The following is a 24774-nucleotide window of genomic DNA, read 5'->3' on the forward strand; positions in this document are numbered from 1 at the left end:
TGTGCATTTTCTGATTTTTTTTTTTCTGCCTGAACAGGATGGCTGTGTTGATGTAACTGAAATTTAAAAAATAACATTTAAATTTAAGCAACAGAACTATTTAAATCTGACATTAAAAGATATTTAAACTTCCTTAAGAAGGAGATAAATCATTTAATTGAAACATTTAGTCATTATAGTTGGCCTTAACAATGTTTACATTTTTATCCCCTAAATATTTGAAGATTACAGTGTGCAGAAAGTGGAAGGTGGCAGAATTCTCCCCTGAGGGGTAAATAAAGCCGAGGTGGGAGTTCCAGGCCTGTTTGATTCTGAAAGCACTCATCCCTGGATGATCGGGAGAGTAACGTTTATGTAACCGGTGAAGCTGCGGCTGAATGCACCTGTGATTCAAAGCCAAGGTGCTTATTTCCTCCTTTTCATTGCAGCATTTGAAGCTCATAAATAGAAAAAAAGGGGGGGGAAAAAAGCGCACCGTGACGCCAAACGGCCCCAAACAAACGCGCGCGTCGCGGTTGCGCACCTCGTCTCGTCTCCCCTGCGGCCGCCCGCGGGGTTTAAAAGGCGCAGAGCGGCTGCGGAGGCGCACACAGCCTGCGGCAGACATGAAGACGGACGTGGTGGCGCAGACGTTCAGCGGCAGGAAGCAGAGTCTGATCGAGGACGCGCGCAGGGAGCGCGGCGGCGGCGGCGGGGGAAACGGCGGAGGCGCACCGGGCTCTCCGGGGCCCTCCAGGCCCGGAGACGGCACCGTGTTCGAGGAGAAGGACGGAAGGGTCACGGTGAACATCCTGTTCGCGCTCAGCAGCGAGAAGAACGCAGGATTCTTCAAAACGGGGAAAATATTCGAGGTGAGAATTAAAAAAGAAAACCGTGCGTAAAAATGAGCCAAGGATCTGGGACTTCAGTCCAGCACACAAATTCAACCTTTTCAATGTTAATATTTCTATCAACATTTGGAATCTATAGATTTCATTATAAATGCTCTTTGCTATATATTTCTTTTTAATTAATTTATTTTTTTTAAGTACTTTCCCTTCACTTCTTCTCCAGGTTTTGGATTTGTGTCTTCTCTGATTTCAGTTTATAAATCTTTAAATGTAATTCGAAGATCCAGGATGTGGATGAACAGACTCTCTCACCACTCTGTCGACGTTTCAGACGTTCGAGGCCAAACTCCTGCACGTGGAGAGTCGAGTTGGCCGGAAGTCGAAGAACTGCCCCAGCAGCGACCTGGAGTTCTTCATGAGGTGCGAGCTCCACTGCTCCGACCTGGACGTCTTCATCAACTCCCTGAAGAGGGTGGCCGACGACGTGCGCTGCGTCCAGGAGGAACAAGGTTCTCACTAAACCTTCGCCTCAACATTTACCCCAGGGGTGTCAAACATGAGGCCCGTGGGCCAAAACTCGGTCGTGGAAACAGACACTCGATGTTCAATTAAAGTTTTGTGTTTTCGCTGATCTGATTAAAAACAAAGCACCGCCTAGTGGAGAGAACAGGAACAGCAGGTGTTTCGGTCCACAGATGAAAATAGAAGCCTGTCTTCTTCTTCCGTCTCGCCACAGTTCCCTGGTTCCCCCGACAGATTAAGGATCTGGACAGATGCAACATGCTCATCACTAAATTCGACCCGGACATGGACCAGGAGCATCCGGTGAGTGTTTCATCTCCAGTCGTGGAATTTAACCCCCTCCCTCCACTGTTGTACCATCGTTTTTTTTTTTAAACTTCGTTCTCAGGGATACAACGACCTGGAATACAGGAAGCGGCGCGCCGCCATCTCCGAGCTGGCCTTCAGATACAAGCAGTGAGTGTCTTCAGAGAGACGGTGTGGCCTTCAGTGTGATCAGTGCTGTCTGACGGGGGTGTGTGTGTGTGCTGTAGGGGGGACCCGCTGCCCACCGTGGAGTACACAGCAGAGGAAGCGTCCACGTGGTGAGCGCAGCCTGCCTGCCGTCCGGATCTCCCTTCCCGTGTGTGTGTGTCTGACAGCGGTGTGGCTGTGTGTTGAAGGAGGAAGGTGTACCAGCAGCTGCGGGGCGTCTACCCCTCCCTGGCCTGCAGGCAGTTCCTGGACGGCCTGCAGCAGCTGGAGGCGGAGTGTGGGTACGGGGAGGAGCGCATCCCTCAGCTCAGGGACGTGTCCGCCTTCCTCAAAGGTGAGCAAAGCGAACGGCGGCGCCTGCGTCCCGGAGTCCGCCGAGGCCTGGTTCTCACCGACGTCTGCCCCGCTGTGTTCAGAGAGGACGGGCTTCCAGCTGCGCCCCGTCGCCGGTCTGCTGTCGGCCCGGGACTTCCTGGCCAGCCTGGCCTTCAGGGTGTTTCAGTGCACGCAGTACATCCGGCACGGCTCCGCCCCCATGCACTCCCCCGAGCCGTGAGTCCGCCTGCATCGCTTCTCTTCACCCCCATCACCTCATCATCGCCTCCCTGAACACAGCGGCTCCTCTCGGGGTTCCAGATTGTAAATGTTTCCCTGCAGTTTCACCTCCTCGTTCTGCTCTTCATCCTCCTGCATTCAACTCTGTCATCTTCTGCTCCTCTTCCTCCTTTTTCTTCTCCACCTCATCGCCTTATTTTTGCTCCTCATCTTTTCCATCCTTCTCTCCTTCCTTCTTGTCCTCCACCTCTTTATTCTCCTCTTATATCTCTGTATTTTCACTGTGCATTCATATATTCAATACATTTAATGTTTTCATTGTACTTTTACCGTTTTAACTGCTTTCACTGTATATTCACTGCATTTTCACCTTGTGTTTACTGTATTTTTACTGTTTTCAGTGTTTCCACTGTATTCTCACTATTTTTTTTTTTTACCATGTTTTCACCGTTTTCTCCTTGTTTTCACAGTTTTTACTGTCTTCAGTGTTTCCACTGTATATTCAGTTTCCACATTGTTTTCACTGTGTATTTACCGTGTTGCCGCTGTATTCTCACTGTTTTTACCATGTTTCATATCAGTTCACTGTATATTCACCCTGTTTGGACTTTATATTCTCTGGATTTACAGTGTTTTCACTGTATTCTCAGTGTATTTGCTGTGTTTTAGTCATTGTGTATGGCATCACTGTATTTTCACTATTTTTTTTGTGTTTCCACTGTATTCTCACTGTTTTCGCTGCGTATTTACCTTGTTTCCACTGTGTATTCTGACAGAGACTGCTGTCACGAGCTGCTCGGCCACATCCCCATGCTGGCAGACAAAGAGTTCGCCCAGTTTTCCCAGGTAGCTCACGGCACTCCTCTGCCCTGTGGTTTGGTTCAGTCCGGACACCCTCTCCACGTCGTCTGTTTAATAACGACTCTGTGTGCAGGAGATCGGACTGGCCTCACTTGGAGCTTCAGATGAAGACATCGAGAAACTGTCGACGGTGAGATTGAACTGTCTTCTTGCTCAGAATCACACTGAAGGACGGGAATGAGTGCAGACGCTCATTTAACAGGACTTCACTTCCATCTAGCGGGTGAAATCAGTAACTGCAGATGATCACCAGGCATCTGAATGTCTGCAGCATTAGAGGAAAGAGACTTTCAGCAGGTGTTGGGATCACTGAAACTCACCAGAGTGTCCTTGTGCAGCTGTACTGGTTCACGGTGGAGTTCGGCCTCTGCAAGCAGGGCGGAGCGGTGAAGGCGTACGGCGCCGGACTCCTGTCCTCGTACGGAGAGCTGGTGGTGAGTGTGTTGGATGTGTTCACCTTCATTCACACACACACACACTCACTCAACCCTCTCTGACAGGTGTGTGTGACGTGTCTTCTCAGTACGCCCTGTCCAACGAGCCCCAGTACAAGCCCTTCGACCCCGAGGAGACGGCGCTGCAGCCGTACCAGGACCAGACCTACCAGCCCGTCTACTTCGTCTCCGAGAGCTTCGAGGACGCAAAGATGAAGCTGAGGTGCCCCGAAAGCTGCCTGCAAAAAGACAGGGAATCTGGATTTGGTGGCTCGTTCCAAATAAATCTGAAAAACCTCTTTGAATGGAAACATGAAAAGCAGAAAAGATGGAAAGATGGAAAAATTCAGAAAAACAAAAACTGTTTGGCTTTCTTTGTGATGCTCATCCCACAAATGTGGGGCAGTGTCAACAGGCTATCCAACAATTTCAGATTTATTCCAGACAAGCTTTGGAACAACAGATATATAGTCTATAAAATACAGATTCCCTGATTTTTTTAATGCTTTTTTTTTTCTTTTTGCTGGTGAAATTATACCGAATGAGCTTTATTTATAGAGCCTCAAGTCATTTCTAGACAGAAAACCCCACAGTTCCACACGAGGAAGCAGAAGAGACTGCGTAAAGGAAAAGTAGACTTCCTGTTTCTAGACTCCTCCTTCCTGTTCAGACCAGAGTCAACCATCATTTTTCTCCTCGTGGTTCTTAAAAAGTTTTCCATCTTCAGGACTCAACAGGATGTAGTTCATGCTTCAGGCCTTTAGGTGGAGCTGTAAGTCTGACATAGAAATTCATCAAAAGCAGAGAAGAAGACATGAGGCTGTCTGTATATTCAGCAGGAATATTATCTCCTCTTTAAACCATATAGTTTCAGGAGCTTCTGCCGCTCCATTGTCTGATTTATAAATCTACTGGACCGGGATGATCAGACAGGTGTTGATATGGAGGCCTGCCAGTAAAGATCTCGTGATTCACGTCAAAGTCGCGTTTCGTTTTCAAAAAGTTCCTCCTTGGAAGCCGCAGTCATAAAGTTACATTTTCAGTGGCTCCTCCGAGCAACGTGGTCGTGTGAGAATTAAAAACCCAAAATTCATTTTCGTCCTTCGACAAAAAAGGTTAAATTTACAGAAGAGGAAGAAGCCTGAACTGTGATTTATTGGTGGCTTTATGGAGTCTGGTTTCCTCACTAACTGCAACCTCGTGTTTCAAACTGCAAAACGCCATCATTAAAACAAAAAAGAGACCAATTTATAAAATGTAGCTGAGCGTAGTTAAAGTTCCTGTTTCCTCCGGGTTTGACCTGTTTGAAGGATGTGTTGGATCCACAGCTGATAAACCCGCCGCTCACACGCTTCTTCTCTTCCTCCACTCAAACAACAATGACGCCTATAAAATTGTAAAACCATTGGCAGGACCGTAAAGAGACGGGGAGGCTTGTAAAAGGACGTTTGGTGGTCTTCAGCTCCACATGATACTTTTAATGAGCTGAGAAACCTTCAGTCCATTTTCATTGCCGTAAATTAATGTGCTTTTCTTCTATTTATTCCCATTTTGGTCAGAACCATCGGGGGGAAAGTTCTGCTTTTTGCCTGATTTCAGCTCAAATCGATGGTTTTGATTCACGGGAGGTTGTCGTCATATAAAACGAGCACAGACTTGATATTTTGTGCATGATAACAATGACAAAAACTGCACGTATTAGACACATTTTCCTTCATGAATATGAAATATTGGCCATAGTTTAACACACTGTTTGTGCCATTCTGAAGACATTCAACATTGTTTTTAATGCAAACTGCTTTTTCTACTGGCTCGCCATGACTTCTATTTATGAACTTTCTCAGATATTTGAATTTATACTGGTTTTTTAGGCCTTGAAAGAGTAATACTGAAAAATATAGCCACATTTTTTACTTAAATAAGCTATTTTTGTCAAGTCAGAGAAGCATTTTCATTAAAATGATATATTTAGAAAGTCATATGAAGGCTAAAAATCAAAGCTTGTTTCTATAAATTCATTGTTTATGGAGTAATTCTGTCTTAAATCCAGTGTTACAGGGTTTATATAAGGACATGATGTTCTTTTCTCACCTCATTCCCTTCATTTGTGTCAACAGGAAGTACTCGGCCAACATCAAGCGGCCATTCACGGTGCGGTACGACCCCTTTACCTGCAGCGTGGAGGTCCTGGATCAGCCCAGCAAGATCCAGAACGCCCTGAGCCAGATGAGAGAGGACCTGAAGACCCTCCACAGCGCCCTGGAGAAGCTCGGCTCGTCTTGAGGACGGACTTCCTGCAGAGACGAGAGGAAACGAACTCCACTGGACGCATCTGACCGTCGAGTTTACCGGGTCCCACATTTCCGTGTTTATATTGTAATATGTACTGTGGAGAACATGTAAAGAAATAAATGTTTATTTTCATGAAGAACTGAGAGGAAAAGTTCATGTTCTGCACTCTGGAGAGAGAGAGAGATGAAGAGAGGGGGGAAAACACTGAACCACTACAATACGGGGTTTGTCGAGTCTTTTTCTAGCTTTTAATTCCAAACCAACTGTTTCCATTTGGAAAATTCTTGGAAGCCATTTATCTTCATGTGTTATTAAGCAAAAGGGAAAGAGGCTAATTACAAACGATTGAAGTATCGGGTTCCCCTCCGCCGGTCAAGGCCAAAGCCAGCACGGAGGCCCAGCGCATCGGGGGCCAGGTCACCGGGACCTCACACTCAACCGCAACACGGTTTGATGCTGACAGACGCTCTTCTCTCCACTTTCCCCTCTCCGCCTGCGATGGTGGGATTTGGCTTTTCTGACGCACGTCCGGCGGTTTGCCTCTCCCGCCGTGGCCATCGTACTTCACCTCACCTAAAAACACACGTCGAGCCTCAAGTACGCGTACGCCAGTCCCAGGAATGTGAGTTTGAACACGTAAGTCACGGTTTTAGGACCCCATATTGGAGGAAACACATGAAAATACATGATGACAGACTTCCACCACAGTTTTTGAGAGAACTTCAGATTGACGAGACGCATTCTCCTGCTCCTGATCTCTCACCTCAACGCTTGAAAACTGGCATTTTCTATCCCGTTACGTTACTGCAACTTTAGTCCTGACAACCAAAAGACAAACCGCAACTCAAACGGATCACAACCCGATTACGGCGTCTAGACACATGTAAACACAAGGGATTGTTCTTTCTGTTGTTCTGCCAATCCTGCTGTCTTCTTGGCCTCTTTCTGCACAGGAGCTACACCGCTCAGTACTGCCCCCAAGGGGTCATCAGTGGTGTTACTGTCTGGAGCCATAACAAATGATGAAAAGGACAGACAGATGGGGCCAACTGAGCATTCAGCGTGAAGAATATTTGGGTTTTTACTGCACACATCCTATTAGCTAACCTGAACGATAACGTCAGATCGAAAATCATATCTGAACACTCAAACAGGTTCAAACCGGACTGGGATCCGGCAGTTTGGGCCAAACTGGGCTGCACCCCACGAGTGAAGCATTCCCACAAAGAGGGAAACACTAAACCAACCACCAGCACGAAATCCAGAATTATTCCTCTCAGTGTCCTGTGGGAGCAAAACGTTGACGTTGCCCAAACCATGAACGTTTCTTCCCTGAAAAAAAATGTGATGTTTACCACATGGTGACGGTTGTTTTTTTGTCTCGGTGACAATGAGTCAACATGGAGCAGTTCTGGTGACCACCAGGACAGAAGAATAAGGACACACACACACACACACATGCACACGAAGAAGCCTCTGGCTTCGTGAAGTCTCATATCTCATTCTCCGTCCAGCACTTCTAAACCCATAAATCCTCACGGAGGCAACGCCAGGATCCCGATCTGCCGAGCACTAAACAAAAGCCGGTTGCCATGGAAACGGGGCGATCGGCAGAGAGCTCCAAGTCAAATTCCTGCGCATCGTGTGCTCGCCACAAATCCCAGAATGCTGTATCATCCCGAGTCCAACCATAAGTGTTTCCTTTATTGATGCGAGAGGCGCTGCCTCCGCCTCCTCCGCCGCCGGGCTGGAAACAGAGGTCACCGGGTTCACGCTGCCCTCGGGCCTGAAGGAGACACTCTGCGGACGTGAAGATTTCAGACCCGATAATCAACTAATGGCCATGTTAATACCGGACAAGCCATTGTTCCACACTTCACACAGCCGCTGCACGAGCTGCAGAAAAATGCCTCAGCCGTTTGGGAAACGCATTAAATGAGAGACGTCGTGCCAATCTGGTGTTTGTGCAAGAAGCACTGTGAAAGTTCTGCCCGTCCAACTCAGGTTTAAAGAAACACGATGAAATGTATTAAAAAAACAAACATCATCACATGAAACCTCGCTCCCGCTATATGACGATCCATCATGCCGATCTTCCTGAACGTTCGTGGTGAGGATGAAAGCGTGGGGCATTTTGCCCCGGAGGCCTCGGAGGATTTTCTGGTGTCTTCACAACACAGAAAGAGATCATCATCAATCAGCGGCCCTGCTTGGACCTCTTTAGGCAAACGAAAACCTGGAAGACCAAGATGACCTGGCACCGGAGCAAGACGTCAGACCCCGCCAAGGTGATGTTATCTCGGGGCAAAGCTCGGCATGTCTCCACAGAAGAGGGATGATGGACGCCGCTCAGTGTGGCCTTACATCGGTAAACTAAACCACAGACTTCTCATCTCTTGTGACTCACAGAAAGGAAACAAGTCAGCGTGTTTGCCAAAAACAATGAACGATTGCTCCTATAAGAGGGAATGGTTTGGAAATGTCCTAATATGTAGCTTTTTAGCCCTGAAGTTTGTAACATTATCAAGATTGATAATGGCTTCTCTCATCCTGAATAAATCTCTTCAAAAAGGGAATTACAAATCGTCTGGGCTTTCGAAAAGCACTTCACAGTGTCAGTCACATTCTGAGAGATGGCAGAGCGGCCATGCAGAGTCCTCGCACCCTGTTAGGGGAAACATTGGGTCCAATGTCAACAAATCAAAAGGGCGAGGTGGGAGGTTGAACCATCAACCTTTGAACTGGAGGACAATCTGATCTACCAAATGGATCACAGCGCCCCAAGTCAAAAAAACTCAACCTAACTGAAAACAGAAAGAACAGAAGAGTGTCCATCAGGAAAAATGTGAAGGCGTCCGCTCATCCATCTTTGACAAAATTTTATCCAGTCCAGGGTCACAGCAGACTGACACGAGGAACTAGGTTGATAATTCATAATTCATTACAGGAAACTTAAAACGTGACTGGTGAAGCGCCTGCACACGCAGGGAGAACATGCCAACTCCACACAGTGTGTGGCAGGTGAGAGGAAGACGAGAAACACGCCGCACACAAGGAAACCTCTTGTCTATAAAAGTTGAGGAAATTCTTCAGGCATTATGTGCAAGTCATTAACGCTCTTCACAAACAGGTAGAGAACGGACACGCAGCTGCATCGAGATGACCCTCCAGCTACTCTCAAAAGCAGTAACTTTCTCCTCCTCATCAAAGATCAGCATAATTGCTTCATCCTGGGAAAGCATCGCAAACAAACGAGCCATGAGATTAAATCAAACGCGGGCCTCGAAGAGCTTTAATCTCTTTCTTTGTTTCCCCTCATATCACGCTCCTCATTATTTTTCCTTGCTCTCTTTTCCCTGAGCCGGGGCTTAAGGTTGACGGAGGCACAGAAGAATTATCTGAGATGCAGGGGAGATTAGGAGAAAGTTGGAGAGGATTTTAACCTGCCCTGATCCCGCTTTCATCCATTTCACAGTTTGTTATTAGTCCACACGAGGCCACGGGAGATCAAACTGTTTGCGAGGCACAATAGCTTCATTCAGGTTACATCAAAGGTATCAGAGAGACCCGGGTCAGGAACCAGGTGAGACTGTACCGAGATGGAGCACATGCTGATGCTGTTCCAGCGGGCAGCCATCAGATGGTGTCCTTGAGTCACTGGATTAGTGAACCCGCTGAGCTCCAGGAGGATTCCTGACTCCCGTGTCCTCTGCGCTGCTCCTTTGTGCACTTTGGAAGACTTTCAGACTGTGCGCAGATGAATCGGGCGGCCTCCAGCTCTCAAACCGACATCTCTGGGTTCCACGCAGCTGCTCCAGCAACACTTGCACCTAAAGCTCCACATACGTAGGGAGCGGAGACCACATTGGACCAGGAGAGCAGTAGCATGTTTTGCTTTGTGGACGGCGGTCGGCGAGCGCAGTCCAAGAAACATACGAGGCTGATGAACCGATGTGAAAGAGTGGGACTCTCTCAGGCCTTCCCAGCTCGCACTCTTCACACGTCAACGTACAGTACGAGCGCCTGCGCCGGCTTTTAACGCTGACGAAGTACAACAGGCTCTTTCTGCTGCATCCTTGGAGATGGAGTAAGTCTGGGGGGAAAGAAAAGAAAAAGAAAAAGCATGCCATCCACTTTCACTCCTCAGAGAGACAACCAACATGCATCTGAGTTTGCATGTTCTCCCTGAATGAGAGAGGGTTTTTTTTTTTTTGCACTTACTTCTTAATGTCACAGAAAGCACTTGGTTGTTCATTGGTGACTCTAAATGTCTGGTTTACCGCAACCCTCAGGACCCATTTACGCGACAACAAAAACAAGTGAAAGCAGGGATATCTCAATGCGTTTACACACAAACGAAGCTACAAGCAACTGGAAACGATCATCTCTGAAATGAATTAGAAAAACTTGCATGCAGACAGCAGAAGGCGGAGATTAATATCACGATCAGAAGCGTCGTCAGTGTCGTGTGTGACGCAGCTCTTAACCAGGGCTTCATGTGCCGACCACACAGTTTTCAAAATGTTGCAACGTGAACGTGAAAGTTTTCTGAAACAAAAACACAAAAGCAATGACTTCATTCCAAACGTTGTGTAAATGTGTGCAAATGAAAGGCATTATCTTTGATCATGTGATACCGTTGTTGATAATGCAGGGGTAAAAACAGTTTGATTCTTTGTTCAGCGCATATATTCGTTTCCTCAGGGCATCAGGGGCGTACGTAGACGATGAAGTATGTTATAGCAGTTGACCCTTTATATTCAGGAGAGCGACATCATGCAGTCAGATTTGCTGAAATCCAATTTCTGAAATCCAGCAAATGAGCTTAGACTGATAAAATCAACTCGGTGCCAGATACGGGTTCGTGTTTGTGACTGTGGAGAACACAAGACCTTGATGTTCGCAGGGTCTTCCCATCATCCCTCGAATGAAGGCGACGTGCGTCTCTCTCATCTCAACAACGTGACCCGAGATGACCTCTGACATCCAGGCTTCCCAAAGCCCCTTCTGATTACTCCTCGGCGCCACCCACCCCCCAGCAGGATTTGTCCGACAGCTGGCGCTGTGCCAGACCTTCGAGATTCACCTCATCCTAACCTCGCCATGGATTTTCTGCACACCGCAGCAGATGGAGCAGCCCATATGACTCAGGGCCCGTCGTGGATGATAAGAGAACGGTGAAAAGCGGAGGGACGGATGGAAGGAAAACACCTGTATTGTACGCAGTGATCACGTTGACCCCTGAAGTGGAGAGCTGGCACCGGCGCCTCAACACATTCCTGCGAATTATGGCTCTCTTGGCACGACATAACAGACAACTGATGTAACTCACTCTTCAGAGGAAAGAAAAACAAGTTCTTCACAGGGTCCAGACCAGCCTGCAGTCTATCTGCAGCCGACCTGGAGGAGCAGTTAAAACCAGGAGAACAAAGCTCCTGCGTGCAGCCAGTTCCCATCAAATTCCACACGAGAGCTGGCACGCACGTGCAAAAATATTTTATTGAGCATTTATGAAAAACAGCAATCGAAGTCGTCCAGCAGAGAAAGTGCTTCACGTGTCCTACATCTCGGTCATCCAAAAGCAAAGTTTCCTGTCGCTACCAACCACGCAGAGCGGCAGCGTGCGGTGCCAGCTGAGGCCCGATCCCACCATCGCCGATCCGATGGTCACCGGCTGCAAAGACACGAGACGTGAGGCGGCGAGGAACTGTGAGAAGATCGCAATCCGGGCTACAAACACACACACTGACCTGTGGGTGGCCGAGGTGGTGGATGATTATCTGACTGTTGATCTTTCCCGGATATCCGGTGGTGGCGAAGAGGTTTTCGTTGGCTCGAGACCACCTGTGAGGAAGGACGGCGCCCAAATCACTGACACTGAAGTCCACAGACGACCGTTTTCTAGTTTGAAATGCAGGACAAACTCATTCTGGCAGCTTCCTACTTGAACAGTCGAGCTTTGTCAATGTGAGCCGGCCGCTTTTCTTGTGGGTAACTGCAGATACAAGACAGCCCGTTTGAGACGCATTTCAAGAAGACGCCTTGACCGGCGTGGACGCGGCGGGCGCTCTCACCTGGACCGGGTTATGTCCCAGATGAGCCAGTCGTTTCCCGACACGCCGCCGACTTTGATGGTGTTGGGAATGCACCAGTCGGCGAACATGAGCGGCCCGCAGTCCAGCGACAGGATGGCCTCTTGCCTGACCAGGTTATAGAAGCGAATCGTCCCTTTCTTCTCTGCCACCATTAGCTGGAGACGACAGGAACACGGACTTGACACCAAACAGTTCTGAAGGATAAAACAGGCTCTTGTGTACCCGGATTAGTACTCTGGCTTGATCCGTTTGTGGATCCATTTTATTCAAGACTCCTGACTTTGTACTTTTCTCCTCCATCGCCTTCAATCGGTGAGCGAGGAGAGATTAAATGACGCACTGGCAAACCACCACGAGTAAAATTCCATTCAAGCAGTCGGAAAAATGCTTTTTTTCTCACAAGAGCAGCTCTTGTCAGCATGTCGCCTATAGGTCCAGACACAACTCATCAATTCAACCGAGCCTAAAGAACAAACTCACAAATCAGGAAAAAGATCGTTTCGAAGGCGTGAGGCAGCAAAATACAGCAACAACTGGACCGCAATCCAACATCTGTGAATCTGGAACTGTAGCTAAGTGTGATTTCAGCTCCGCAGAAACAGAAACATGTTGCATCGCTGCTCTTTGTTACTGAACATTGGCTGTTTGGACCTCATGGATCTGATGAAACATTTTTGAGCTGGAGTTAAACTTTTAAGAAGTCTGAAAACATCTGGCCGAGTATTGTGCTTGTCGTTTTATGCCTTTGCAAACATTCACCTGGCCTGTTAGGAGGCTGAACCGGACTCGGACTCGAGACTTAAGAAGATTCCTGAACCGAACTAAACCACAAACTGGAACAGAAAAGGAAAGGAGGCTCAACGCTTTAGATGATCTAGCTTTATAGGGCCAGCTAACACGACGATGGCTCAAGTGAAAAGGAATAACCAGGACCAGGAGAATCTGGACCTGGACCAGGACCAGGACCAGGAGAATCTGGACCAGGACCAGGATCAGGAGAATCTGGACCAGGACCAGAGTTTCAGAAAAGCTGCGTTTTCCCCTTTTCCACGGAGACAGAGTTCAAGCGTCATCAAAAAGTTGCGTTTTCGTCTGTTTACATGGAGAATAACTGGGACTTGTTTCCAAAAAGTAGCATTTTATTTTCCGTGGCTCGGAGCAATGTTGTCATGGCAACGAACCCTTCGACGTCGCCGTGTAAATGAATTCTGAAGCACACAGAAACGTTGCCGACAGTGGTTGTCCCCATCCCGAAACTGACCGTGCAATATTATTTATTTCACGCAAACTGTACATGAATTTTTTTTTTTTTTTTTTAATATTTATATTATTCTGTCCTTCTACAAACTGCTGTCGTCAGTGTTTCTCATTTTTGTGAAAAGTCTAAATGTGTGTGAGGAGAGTCTGCTGTGAAGTTCAGCAGTCGGCCGTCAGTGCAGCCCGCTTCTCTCCTTTTACAGTAACGTCTCCTCAGACGAACTCCCGCCTTGCCCCCTGCTTGCCACCCTCATCCATCTGAAAGCCGAAGCACAGCTTTAGCCGACTTGTCAGTTTGATTTATTTTGTTTAATTGACCTAAAGGGTTGCTAATAACAAGGAGCGATTCAGTATTGGCCCATTTCCGTCTGCAAAGACGCACACACGCTGTAAAATGCATTGGCAACGAAGAAACACTGGGAGGAGGATCGCCGGCTGGAAAATTTTATTGTATCACCCTATTCTAACCTTTAGCGGAGTCTGTTTAGATTTTACACTCCATCGGATCCGGCACCTGCTTCTGTGAGTGGAATAGAGTGGTACAGCATTCAGAGTTTGTCTTTAATGGAGCAGTTTGACCTGAGAACAATGTGTGCAGATCAGCCACCTGTCCTACCTTCATGACTTCCTGTGGGTGCCAGCACACACTGATGCCCGGGGAGCGCAGTCTCAGCGTGACGCATTCGTTCCCATCCAGGTCCCACACCCTGCAGACACCCAATAACCACATCAACAAGGATGAAAACATACCTGGCCTGACTCACGCCGATGGAAGGTAAATCGTGTTTGTGGGCTTTTACCGTGAAAGCCTGTACGTTTCTCTCATTAACGTGAAGGACACGCACATTAATCACATCTGATTAGTGTTGTTATGGGCTGATTCAGCTTGATATGTGAAGTCCACCTGGCGTGAAACTCAAAAGCAAAAACCCACTGCCTCTTAATTAACACCGAAGGGTTTTGGAGCAAGCTGCTAAAAATAGCATCGATTCTTGAGACGCTTACATGAAAACAAGTTCACCTCTGAAAGGCTTTCATCTCCCGAGGCTGAACAAACAAACTATTATTCTATAAACTACCATTCTGAAAATTACCAGATGGAAATTTTGAAGCAAAATTTGTAATTCCAGTTTGAGGCATTTCTTGTTGGAGCTTGCATGTTCTCCCTGTGGTACCCTGGTTCCTCCCAGAACCCAAAACATGCATTTGATTGTAACTGGTGATGCTAATGACCAGAATGTTGGGAGGGATATACGACTGTTATCACTCTTTTATTCCAATCAGATGGAAAAGTACGACTGCTCACAGGTCGAATCATTTCTCAGATATACCGATTACAAACCAAAACCGCCTCACTTGTTTAAGATCCACCATCTGCTGCTCCAAGTCCGGACCCCCCAGGTCTATGGGACCCTGTTAAATCTGATCAAGCCGTGTTGGACTGAACGTCCACCACAGCTACAGGTTTGGGGTTTCTCTGACGTGGTAGTCCAGGCATCAAACTCTGGACAACGTACAATTTGCTAAAATCCTAAGAATTTAACCATTTATTGGTTTTAAAACGCCAAATTTGAGGACTTAATGTTCCCTTGACGTCTAACAAGCAGAAGCTCTTCTCAATGGTGTCTCACGGGCCGGTCGGGGACAGTCGAACGGGTGGATGTTTGTACAAGACCTGCTCCAGCGGGTCCTGGAATAACCTCCAGAAGAAAGCACCCAGCAACCACCCCAGACTAATTTACGACTTATTGAAGCAGAGGAGTAGCTGCTCCACTCTGAGCTCCTTCCTGATGTCATAGTTCCTCGCATAATCCTAACTTAGAATAAATCAACCGGCGGTGCATGCAACTGAGGCTCGGTCGGCCGAGCAACTTGTCTTCCAAGTCCGCGGATTGCAGTAGCTTCACCCCTCAGCGTGTCCCGTCACGCAGACGGATACTAACAGAGCCGTGCGTCTTTCTTTGAGGTTTATTACTTGAGTAGTAATAAACATAAGACATGGCATCTGAAATCTACAAATCAATTCATGTGCTTAAAGGAAGCGTGTTTGAGTGTTAAAACCCAAGTTTCCTTCAATGTGGTGCGAGGTGTGTGACTGTAAATGTGTAAAGCTAAATCTAATCCTGAAGACATGCAATGAGTTCAAAACCAAACTAGACATAAAGCTGATGAACCAAACTGAGATGAACGTGTGAAATACAAAAAAAGCACAAAGCAGAGTTCTGCCTGAAACAGAAACTCTGAAGTGAAGAACTGATGCCTTCAAACTGGTTATTAATGCCACGGGACTTCTCCAAATATTGCTTCAAAAGACATTTGGTTGTTTTTTCAAGCTTAACTTTCCTCAAAATCTGCAACTCGGTGCAAGACATAACAAATGTTGGTGGCATGCGACGGGGCAATGATGGATGCCGTGTTTTTCCTCCAGCCTCATGTTTGCTCCTAATTTATCTAAATCCTGCTGTTTGTGCACAAGTGCTGCGCGGTTCTTCGTGCCTTTCCAGGGGGAAAAAAATGCTCCTTTTCCTTGGACGGAGGCCTCGGGCTGTGAGGACAGACAGACGCACGCTGGACTCCTCTGACAGGGGAGAAACGCCAGCCTCACGTTACACTGAGCTACGACAACAGGGGCAAAGGGAACCGGGGGTGTGGGGGGGGCTCTCGCCTGAGTCGGCGTCACGCTCCACTCGCATTACAGTGAAAGTTTCGCTGTGGGCGGCCCGCTGCCATTCATTTTCTGCAGAGTGCAGGGAGGGCAGCGAAAACGCACGTCAGCTGAAGGAAGAGCAGCTGAACGGCATCCTGCTTCGGAGAAATCTAATTCTCCTGGAAAAAAAAAAAAAAAAAAAAAGTGAGAATGAGAGTGGGGATTAAAGTCACGGGCGTCCTGAAAGCTGCACCCGTGTATGAAAAAGCAAAAGCAGCAGAGAAACACCACGGATGTAATGAATCACTTGGACCAGGAGCGCTGCGGTTCCTGAGAACTGGATCTACGCTGAACCACATCTGAACCAGGAGGAAAGGTGGGGACTGGTTGGGGGGGGGGGCTGCAAGTGTTTCTGGGAATATAAAACAAACGCTTGTGAAGCATGGGAAGGCGCTGACTGATGAGGTCATGCAGAAGACATCATGTAATAAAGCACCTCCACAGACCATCTAAATGTCAGATGTGTTGTTGGAGAGATTGATGTCCTCAGCGGCGCGGCGGAGGGGAGTACATGCCCCGTCCCAGATCAAGGCCTCGGTAAACACTCGGCCGTTTTCCTGCCCGGCCTCCCCCTGCAGCGGGACGCGGCGCTGCTGCCGCGACGCCTTCGACGCGACCGGAGCCTCCGCGGTGCGGCGCGAGGGCCGGAGGAGGGCGGAAAACCCAGAACCGCACCAGGAAAACAACGGCTGAACCCCGGGTTCTCTCAGACCGCTGGCCAAGCGCGGCTCCATTGCACGCTACGCCACCAGCGGCCAAGCTGTGGTCAACCGCTCTGCCCTTCTAATGCAGCGCGCCGGCTCCCCAGAACAACATGACCTTTGCTGAATGAGGTGAAAAGACATGAGACACGAAAACACGCGTGACCGCCTCTGATAAAAACACCGCGTAATTGCATAACTCCGCAGCAAGCAATAACACCGGGCTTCCATGTACAACAGGGGTGAAAAGGACATCTCCAGGCCCGTATTGTGTTATCTAAGTGAGAAAACAGCGAGGCCAGAGCGCTATGGTTTGTCGGCGTTTCCCATAAGTGGAGGAAACGGGAAATGCTGTTAGCGGTGTGTGATCTGATTTATTGTGGAGAGCAGAGTAAATAATCGAAGGTGACTCTCTGGAGGCAGAGCGGGCTGGAAGACTCGAACAATATAATCCTATCCCGGAGCCTCGCCGGGTCATCCTGGTGGAGGTGCGCAATGTCAACATCAGCATCTAACGGTTCTAACAGAACCTGCTCGAGATTTCATTTAGACTCCAAACACTAACATTATCTTTGAAAAACCACATGCTGCACTCTGGCTGCTGGGTTACTGGAACCATGTGAGCTCTGAGTGAAGCAACAAAGCACTGTTAATACGCTTTGTGACTCTCGACTGCAAAGGGCGGACGTCAGTGTGAGTGGAGATTCAATGTTCTACCTGAGCCTGGGTGGGTCACTGTCGGCTCCCTGTCACAACGCAAAAAAACTGGTAAAAAACTTTCCAAAAACTTGTGTTTTCTGCCGTTTCCATGCATCATTCCCTTAAACAATCCGTCTTCAGGTTTTTCGCCTTTCAAACAGGTACAGAGCAAAGCAACTTCGGTGGGCTGGGCTAGACCGCCACTACTTCCTGGTTCCTGAGCCAATCACATGTGAGTTCCCGAAGGTGCCAAACGAGCAGCGCAGCATCTGGTATTTTAAAGCGCAGCGGCCTGCAAGTCTGGAAACAACAAGTTTCACGAAAACCCAAGAAGTCTTGACGTCCTTCAAAAAAGGTGAACAACCAAAGGAGCCTTCTGCTAAACTGACAACACTGTCAAAAGGAGAATTAAAAAAAATAATAAAAATCAGTTGCTGCTGTATCTATGAGTGTCTTAAAATTAAAATATCACTAAAAAGGCTTTTTTTTCCAAACCATATATACAATTGCAATGAATAAAATTAAAAGTTATAAGAAAGTTGCAACTTTGAGATTTGATTAAAAAAACGTGAATTTGAATCCTTCAGTTTCCTGCCCTACTAGTTAAACTGATGAAGAATAAGAACAGCTCACTGGGAGTTTCACGGTTGCAAAAAGCTGACTCTGTTCATGCGGGGTATGAGTCTGAAGCGTGAGCACAACAGACCGTCGGTGGAAATCTCCAGGCCGTAACGGACAGAAGCAAGGCGTTCGATACCGTGGCGAAACGCACATTTATATAACCGGCGGTGTTAAACGAGGTCCCGCGTGTAATCCGGTCGGGAGAACGTATCAGGAACACGACGGGTGGGGTTCACCGGGGTGCACCAGAAGAAAAAAGGTCAAACCGCGCTGACGGAAAACAGGCGGGATGAGAAGAGAAGTCACGCTGCTGCGATTTGTCTCCCTTACACAACATAGGGGATTGGAAGGAAAAAAAAAAAAAAAAAGAAAGAAAGAAAGCAGAGGGATTATCGGTGGGAACGGGACAAAATGCTTTAAAGCATATACATAATGCAGCGGGGGCAGGTGTGCCTTATCCTGAGTTCAGCAGCGAACTCGGTCAACCCCAAATCCTCTCAAGACCCTGCAGTGCGCCCTCGCCATCTGCAGGCGGCACACTTCCTCCCTCTTCACACCACAAGAAACCCGCGTCCAGGGGGACGAGGGTCGGCCCCCCAGCTGCAGGGGACGGTGGTGACAAAACGAGGCGAACCGACAGTCGCCAAAGCCAACAGAGTGACGGAGGGGTCAGCAGCGGGACCACCTCCCCCGCTCCAGTATCCCGGCCCCGTTTGTGTGGGCCGACCGGACGGTCGTCTCCTGTTAACTTGATCCATCCCTCGTTCCGCCTCTGTCTTCCTCCCGCGTCCCATATTTTCTCAACATGACAGAATTTAAATCTTTCAGCAGATGGAGCGCACTCCTGTTTTCTCTGGCCGGTCAGCGGAGGGAGGGGCGGAGGGGGCGGAGGGGAGCGGAGGAGGCTTCTTCTGTCCGGTCTCAGATGTGACCCGGTGATCGATACTTTGGGTTCAGAGGTTTCCTGAAACCGATCCGGGTTCTTTGTTTTGGTTTTGCAGGCTGGGCAGACCTCAGATCTTTCTCCTGTCCTTTAAACAAGTAAAAAAAAAACTAATGCTCAAGCAGTAATCACACTACCGTGTTAGTAATCGTAACTTCAGCTTCATACTCAAAGCAGTTCAGCTTCCAGCAATGGTGTCAAACATAAGATCCACAGGCTGAAACTGGCCCACAAGAGACTCCAATCTGGTCCACCAAACCATCGGCGGATATTTAACTGTATTTTACACCAGAAGGTTTCTTTAAAACTGGCTTTAAGTCAAGACTTTCACCACTTCCCGAAGTAAATTCTGTGAAAATATCGACATATCAGTATTTTGAAGAAGAGGTGAATCTCTTTCAGGCAGTCTGAGTTTCAGCAACATTCACTAAGCTGGAGACCATTATTGTCGATTTAATCAACAGTGGATGTGAAAGAAGTGTATATAAATTGAACAAACATCAGGTTGGCGATCCTTCACAGAAACAACATGAACCAGAGGAGATCATCCAGTCTGTGGATTCGATCCCTGATAACTGTAAGTTAAAGGGCAACTCCGGTTTTTTTGACACCTGGACCTTATTTATAGGTGTGTGCATGCTCATATACTCACTCAGACAAACATGGTGCAGCTCAGAGTCCTTCATAAGTTATTTAGATCCAACCGATTTAGCGGGGGCCACGGCAAGGGAGCTTCAGCGGGGGACATAATCTCTGCAAAATCGCTCATTTCGGCTATATTTCTTCATCCATCGTGAGTGAGTATATGAGCATGCACACACCTATAAATAAGGTCCAGGTGTCAAAAAACCGGAGTTGCCCTTTAATATAAAACACCAAATCACCAGTTCAAACCGGGACGAACACAGAGGGGCAGAAAAACACACTTTAACGCCGAAATGAGAGGAAATCAGGAGAAAACCCTCAAAGACGCAGAGAACGAGGCACAATTCTCACCGTGAGGTGAAACCACTGCACCACCGTGCCGCTGTGGGGATTCAAACAGAGAGCTGGGCCATGTGGTGGTGCAGCGGCGGGGTGGGGGTGGAGGTTGGGTTGTCCCTGCTTTGACCCTCGCCACTGACACACTTTTTCCCCCTTCCACCCTTAATTGAAAAGAAAATGTTGGGGACCATGTAGCAGCGACCCCCTGCCCCCCCCCCCCCCCCCCCCCCCCCCAAAACCTCAACCTTAGAGAGGAAAATCTTTCTGCAGCTAATTGGATTTCCATATTTAACCAATTAGCTAGAAAAGCTACAAAGCAGCTCTGTGCTTACGCACAGTCACACTGGAGCATGTTGTGCTTAGCATCAGGTTTCACTGTGGAAACACTGTCAGGACTTTCTGCACCATTAACAGAGAACAGAACTGAAAATCAGAAGCTGGGAACACACACACACACACACACAACATACACACACGGAAATAAAAAGGCCTGGACCTGCAAGTGTTGTCATCGCTGACGGAAGCAATTTGCTTCCCCTCCGTGGGTTCGAACACCAAGTGGTTGATGTAGCTAGTGTGGCCTTCGATGACCTGCGCCAGAGTGCGGAGAGACAAGACAAACGCACAACAATCAAAAAGTGCAAACGACAAGCGCGGCCGATGTGCTCCAGATGTTGCGCTACCTTGACTTCATGCCTGTCCTGCAGGTCAGGGGTCAGCAGGCGGAGCTTTCTGTCGGCTGCGGCGGTGCACAGTCTGCAAGAGACAGAGGAAGAGAGAGGACTGAAAAACAAAGATCGAGCGAGCCCAAACGACAGGCGACGTCTCTTTGTGCAGCCTGACACCTCGGGAGTGTGTGCGCGTGTGTGTGTGGTAGAAACTTGGACGGTGATCAGTGGAAGCGCTGCCAGGGAGATTCTAATTGCAAGCTAATATAAACACGGAGAAAAACAGGATCCCTCACGCCATTCACGCCAGGCAGAGGACTTTCCCCTCTAATCAGGCCTCGTTTACACCAGCGCCTGCAATTATTCACACAATTACACTAACTCACTTATGACAGGAAAAACACACACGCATCAGCAGAATAAACAGACGGCGGCTCACACACCGTGGGCTGCAGGCAGACAGATTTGGCAGGACGTCTCTATAAACAGACTTAATGTGCTCCGGGGCTTCACCACGACAGTAGATTAGATTATATTAGAACAACCCGACACGTTACTGTTTGCTGTAAAATGCTCTTCCAAGCTTTTCTTTTTAAGTGTCAAAGTCATTTTCAGAGCAGGAAAGAAACTCCAGAGTTTCAGCACCTTTGTTTTGTTGTTGTTCTGAAGCGGTTCATCTTATTTCATATTGTGGAAATGTCCAAAACCAAGGCGATTGTTCGAGCTGCTGAAGAATGAGGACGCGAGCGTGTTTATTCAAACGCTATCTGATCGTTCTGATGCTCCGGCCATCCCTTCACGGATCGTCTTTCCTTCTCGGTCCACATGGGCGGCGGTTTGGAGACATCTGGGTCAGACTCGCACACATTCACATAAACAGCCTGATAACATAACACATCCTCCGTCAGCTCCCACAAAACGCTCCCGCTCCCTTCTGTTCCTAGAAGACTTTATTACAACTCAACCTGAGAGTTTGATTGTTTTCCCTTTTACTGCAGAAATAAACCAATGCCTGAAACATCAGTCAGCTTCAGAAGCTTTAATTTCTCAGCAGCACAAGAGGAGAACCCACAGCGGCGCGCACTCCACCACTCCGTCAAGCTCGGGACGTAAAGGTCATGACCAGAGGTGGAGGTCGGGGCGGGAATCGTGAGAACACAGAGCTGTGGCCTCTCGGCTGAGACTGCACCATCGAAGCCACCTGAGCCTGAATCTCAGTTCTGCAACAAGGCATCCAAACCGCTGAGGACTGCATGTTTTGTGTAGATGGTTTCGATCGTCTCTGGGTGGTTTTCCAGTGGACGCCCCTCCCCTCCCCTCATCTCTCTGGGCTCCCCCCGATAGCGGCGGGCCCGTGAGAACGCAGTACTTTTTTCCTGGAAGGCACGGCTACGTGCGGACCGGAGGGAGGGATGCAACCCGAGCGGGCAGCCATCAGCGCAATAACATGTACGCACGTCACGGGGCTGGCTGGAGGGCCCTGTGGAGTAAACCACAGAAGGCCAGGAATTATCGCTGCCTTTCCTTTTCAATTAGAGAAAAGCTAAACACCTCCAGAGGGACCACGGAAACCTTCCCATCCACCTCTCCAATTAGGAGGAAACGCTCGCTTTCTAACAATCTGCAGCGAGGCTACTTCCCACCTGAAACAACTTGGCTCGCGGTGTGACAGAGAGAGGCTCTGATCACTGCTCTCACAGGGTGGCTGCTGACTTCTCTCTCCAACCGCCTCTTGTTCTGGTCACAGGAAGAGCGTTTTTCACTTGTTATGCTTAAAGACAAAGCTGTCGGTTTCTCCACGGTAATGGTCTCAATGACTTCTTACATAACTGAAGAGCTTGAGCTGCAGATGTTACAGAAAATGAAGACATTTGTTCACACAGTCCAAGAAGAAGCTGAAACTAGATTATGTGCTGCTCCTAGAAATCTCCTGTTATTCAATGAAGGTAGGGAAGATGGACTTCTAACCACTGCTCGCTGGGTTCAGGTAACCGATACAATAGCGAGTGGATATAAACTGGTGCAGAAGGTGGAAGGATTTGTTCTCGTTCCTCTGGATCGACACCAGCTGCACGTCTTCAGCTGAAGAAAGGCAAGTTAGGTGGTGACTCAAAAACTGAAAGCTCACAATCATTCTGTCATCTGCATACAGCGATTTTAAATAAATTAGATTATCGACGAATCATCCAAAACCTAAATGACATTCTCTACTGTCAGAAACTTCCTGAATAATCAGAGCTGACAGCTGTGTGTTAGCTTCTGAAGTAGAAAGGTGGGACAGCAAGTGAGTGCAGGAAATGTGATTTTACTTGATCTTCATTGAGCAAGTCTGCTATTCATATGTTTTTGCCATCAGAAATCAACAGTGGAGAAACTTCAGCAGCACTGAGTAGACAACAGACTGAAGCTAATATTTGTGGAGTTCCACAATATTCTAATATTTACAAAGGAAACAGATAAAATCAGAGTCTGGGACCCCTTGTTAAAGGCCGTCCAGTCTCTCTATGATCACAGCAGGAGTCTGGTCCACGTTGCCGGCAGTAAGTCAGACCTGTTCCTGGTGCATGTTGGACTCCGGCAGGGCAGCTGTCGACGTCAGCAGTGGATATGATATTTAGTAGTGTATCTACTGGTACTGAACGCAGGTGTCTACAGTACCTGATGGTTGGTATCCGGTCCAGCCGAGACTCAGGGCTCCAAGCGAGAGCATCCACCCGCAGCTCGTGATGGAAATGCCGAAGAACATTGAATTCAACTCCCTCCACCTCCATGTCCTCCTCCTGTGAGAGCAGGTTGGTGCTCAGAGCTCAGGTGTGTGTGTGTGTGTGTGTGTGTGTGTGTGTGTGTGTGTGTGTGTGTGTGTGTGTGTGTGTGTCTCACCTGAAACAGACACGTGGCCACGACCACGTACTGATTCCCACCATAAGCCAGGAGGGAGGCCGGAGCACCGGAGCTGAACGGGCTGAACTCCACCACATGAACATAGTCGTCACATGGCACCGTGTACGAGGGGCTGCGGCTCGAGTCCTTCTGCATCTTACTCTGTTTGCAAGAGAAAGCCGTGACGAAGAAGCACATTACACAACTGGCATCGATGTGACACAAACATGCTGCCAACATGAGTCATAAGTAGAAATGATGTGCTAGATTTATTTATTTTGCTCCATTTAAAATCTTTGGTGAGGGCGGCTAAAGGTGGCTAAGGCTGTTTGGCCCTTGTATCAGACTTAGGACACACCTGCTGTACAATCTGTATGTGAGCAACCAGGGAGATCAAGTACTCGCATACAGATAACAGACAAGTGATGTTTGTTTGTAAAATTCACTGCAGGTATTAAGGATACAGTCTCATGTATTCGAGAAACATATTACACCTCTACTACAACTCTTCAAGAAAACATGCTTTTCAATCAGATCTACCTTAACTTACCTGATCACTTCTACTCTGCAACATGTCAACACGTGTAGTTCCAGCAACATGTCAACATAGGGAGCCACAGCATCACGTGGAGCTGGAGCAGCATGTCAGCGTGTGGCGTTATTGCAACAAGCCCACACGCAGAGATGCAGCAATATGAATATTTGAAGTAAAGTGTCAAAATGTAGAGCTAAAACCTGCTAGCACCCTGCTACTAGCAAACAATTATCCAAACAAACACTCACTTCGCCGGTTTTACCGCTTAAAGCTCAGTCTGGCACCGTAGGAACTATGCCGTCCCGAAGATAGTATATTCCGTCTGAAAATACAGCAACTGAAGCCTAAATTTGTTACCTTATTGTCAGTAATATCGTTGAATTGAAGTCTGCGCGCCTCTGGGATGTTTCAATTGTCTTCCGGGTACGACATGGATCGTACCATTACCACAAACTATAACAGGGGTGACTGTAAGTGATGGATTAATAAAATATCCATGGCACGACAGAGAAAACGCAATTAAAATCAAAATAATCTGTTTTCAGTTTTTTATTTCCACTACATAGTCAACTATTGTGAGTTTTGCAAATGTATCACATCGGAAAAGTGCTTATTTTGGCAGTTCTTACCCGTTACAAAGAGCGAACATCTGATTGGCCAACATGTGCTGTCGTCACTGGGATTTAAAAATTCGAAAACAGACTTTAGTCGGAGTT

General features: G+C 47.9%; 2 protein-coding genes across 4 annotated transcripts; one reads left to right on the forward strand and one right to left on the reverse strand.

Annotated features, from left to right (window-relative positions):
• Positions 1-605: 605 nt before the first annotated feature.
• On the forward strand, positions 606-5963 carry th2 (tyrosine hydroxylase 2). The gene is made up of 12 exons (XM_030113866.1): positions 606-851; positions 1162-1339; positions 1567-1655; positions 1741-1808; positions 1886-1936; positions 2015-2160; positions 2243-2378; positions 3158-3227; positions 3316-3372; positions 3581-3676; positions 3766-3899; positions 5794-5963. The coding sequence occupies exons 1-12, from the start codon at positions 606-608 to the stop codon at positions 5957-5959; spliced, it is 1437 nt and encodes a 478-aa protein (XP_029969726.1). The 3' UTR covers positions 5960-5963.
• Positions 5964-11449: 5486 nt separating this feature from the next.
• On the reverse strand, positions 11450-24481 carry nup37 (nucleoporin 37). Of its 3 annotated transcripts, none has more exons than XM_030113880.1 (10): positions 24416-24481; positions 23524-23685; positions 23302-23423; positions 20659-20731; positions 20472-20566; positions 13937-14027; positions 12043-12218; positions 11913-11963; positions 11719-11812; positions 11450-11642 (listed from the first exon to the last, which is right to left on the reverse strand). In XM_030113880.1, the coding sequence occupies exons 2-10, from the start codon at positions 23677-23679 to the stop codon at positions 11529-11531; spliced, it is 972 nt and encodes a 323-aa protein (XP_029969740.1). In that variant the 5' UTR covers positions 23680-23685; positions 24416-24481; the 3' UTR covers positions 11450-11528. The 3 variants fall into 3 exon arrangements, with proteins under 3 accessions (XP_029969740.1, XP_029969739.1, XP_029969738.1); XM_030113879.1 differs by having other exon boundaries at positions 24307-24445; XM_030113878.1 differs by lacking the exon at positions 24416-24481 and adding an exon at positions 24074-24096.
• Between the last annotated feature and the right edge of the window lie 293 nt (positions 24482-24774).

The sequence above is a fragment of the Salarias fasciatus genome, chromosome 17 (genome assembly GCF_902148845.1).
Source record: "Salarias fasciatus chromosome 17, fSalaFa1.1, whole genome shotgun sequence".
Lineage (NCBI taxonomy): Eukaryota > Metazoa > Chordata > Actinopteri > Blenniiformes > Blenniidae > Salarias > Salarias fasciatus.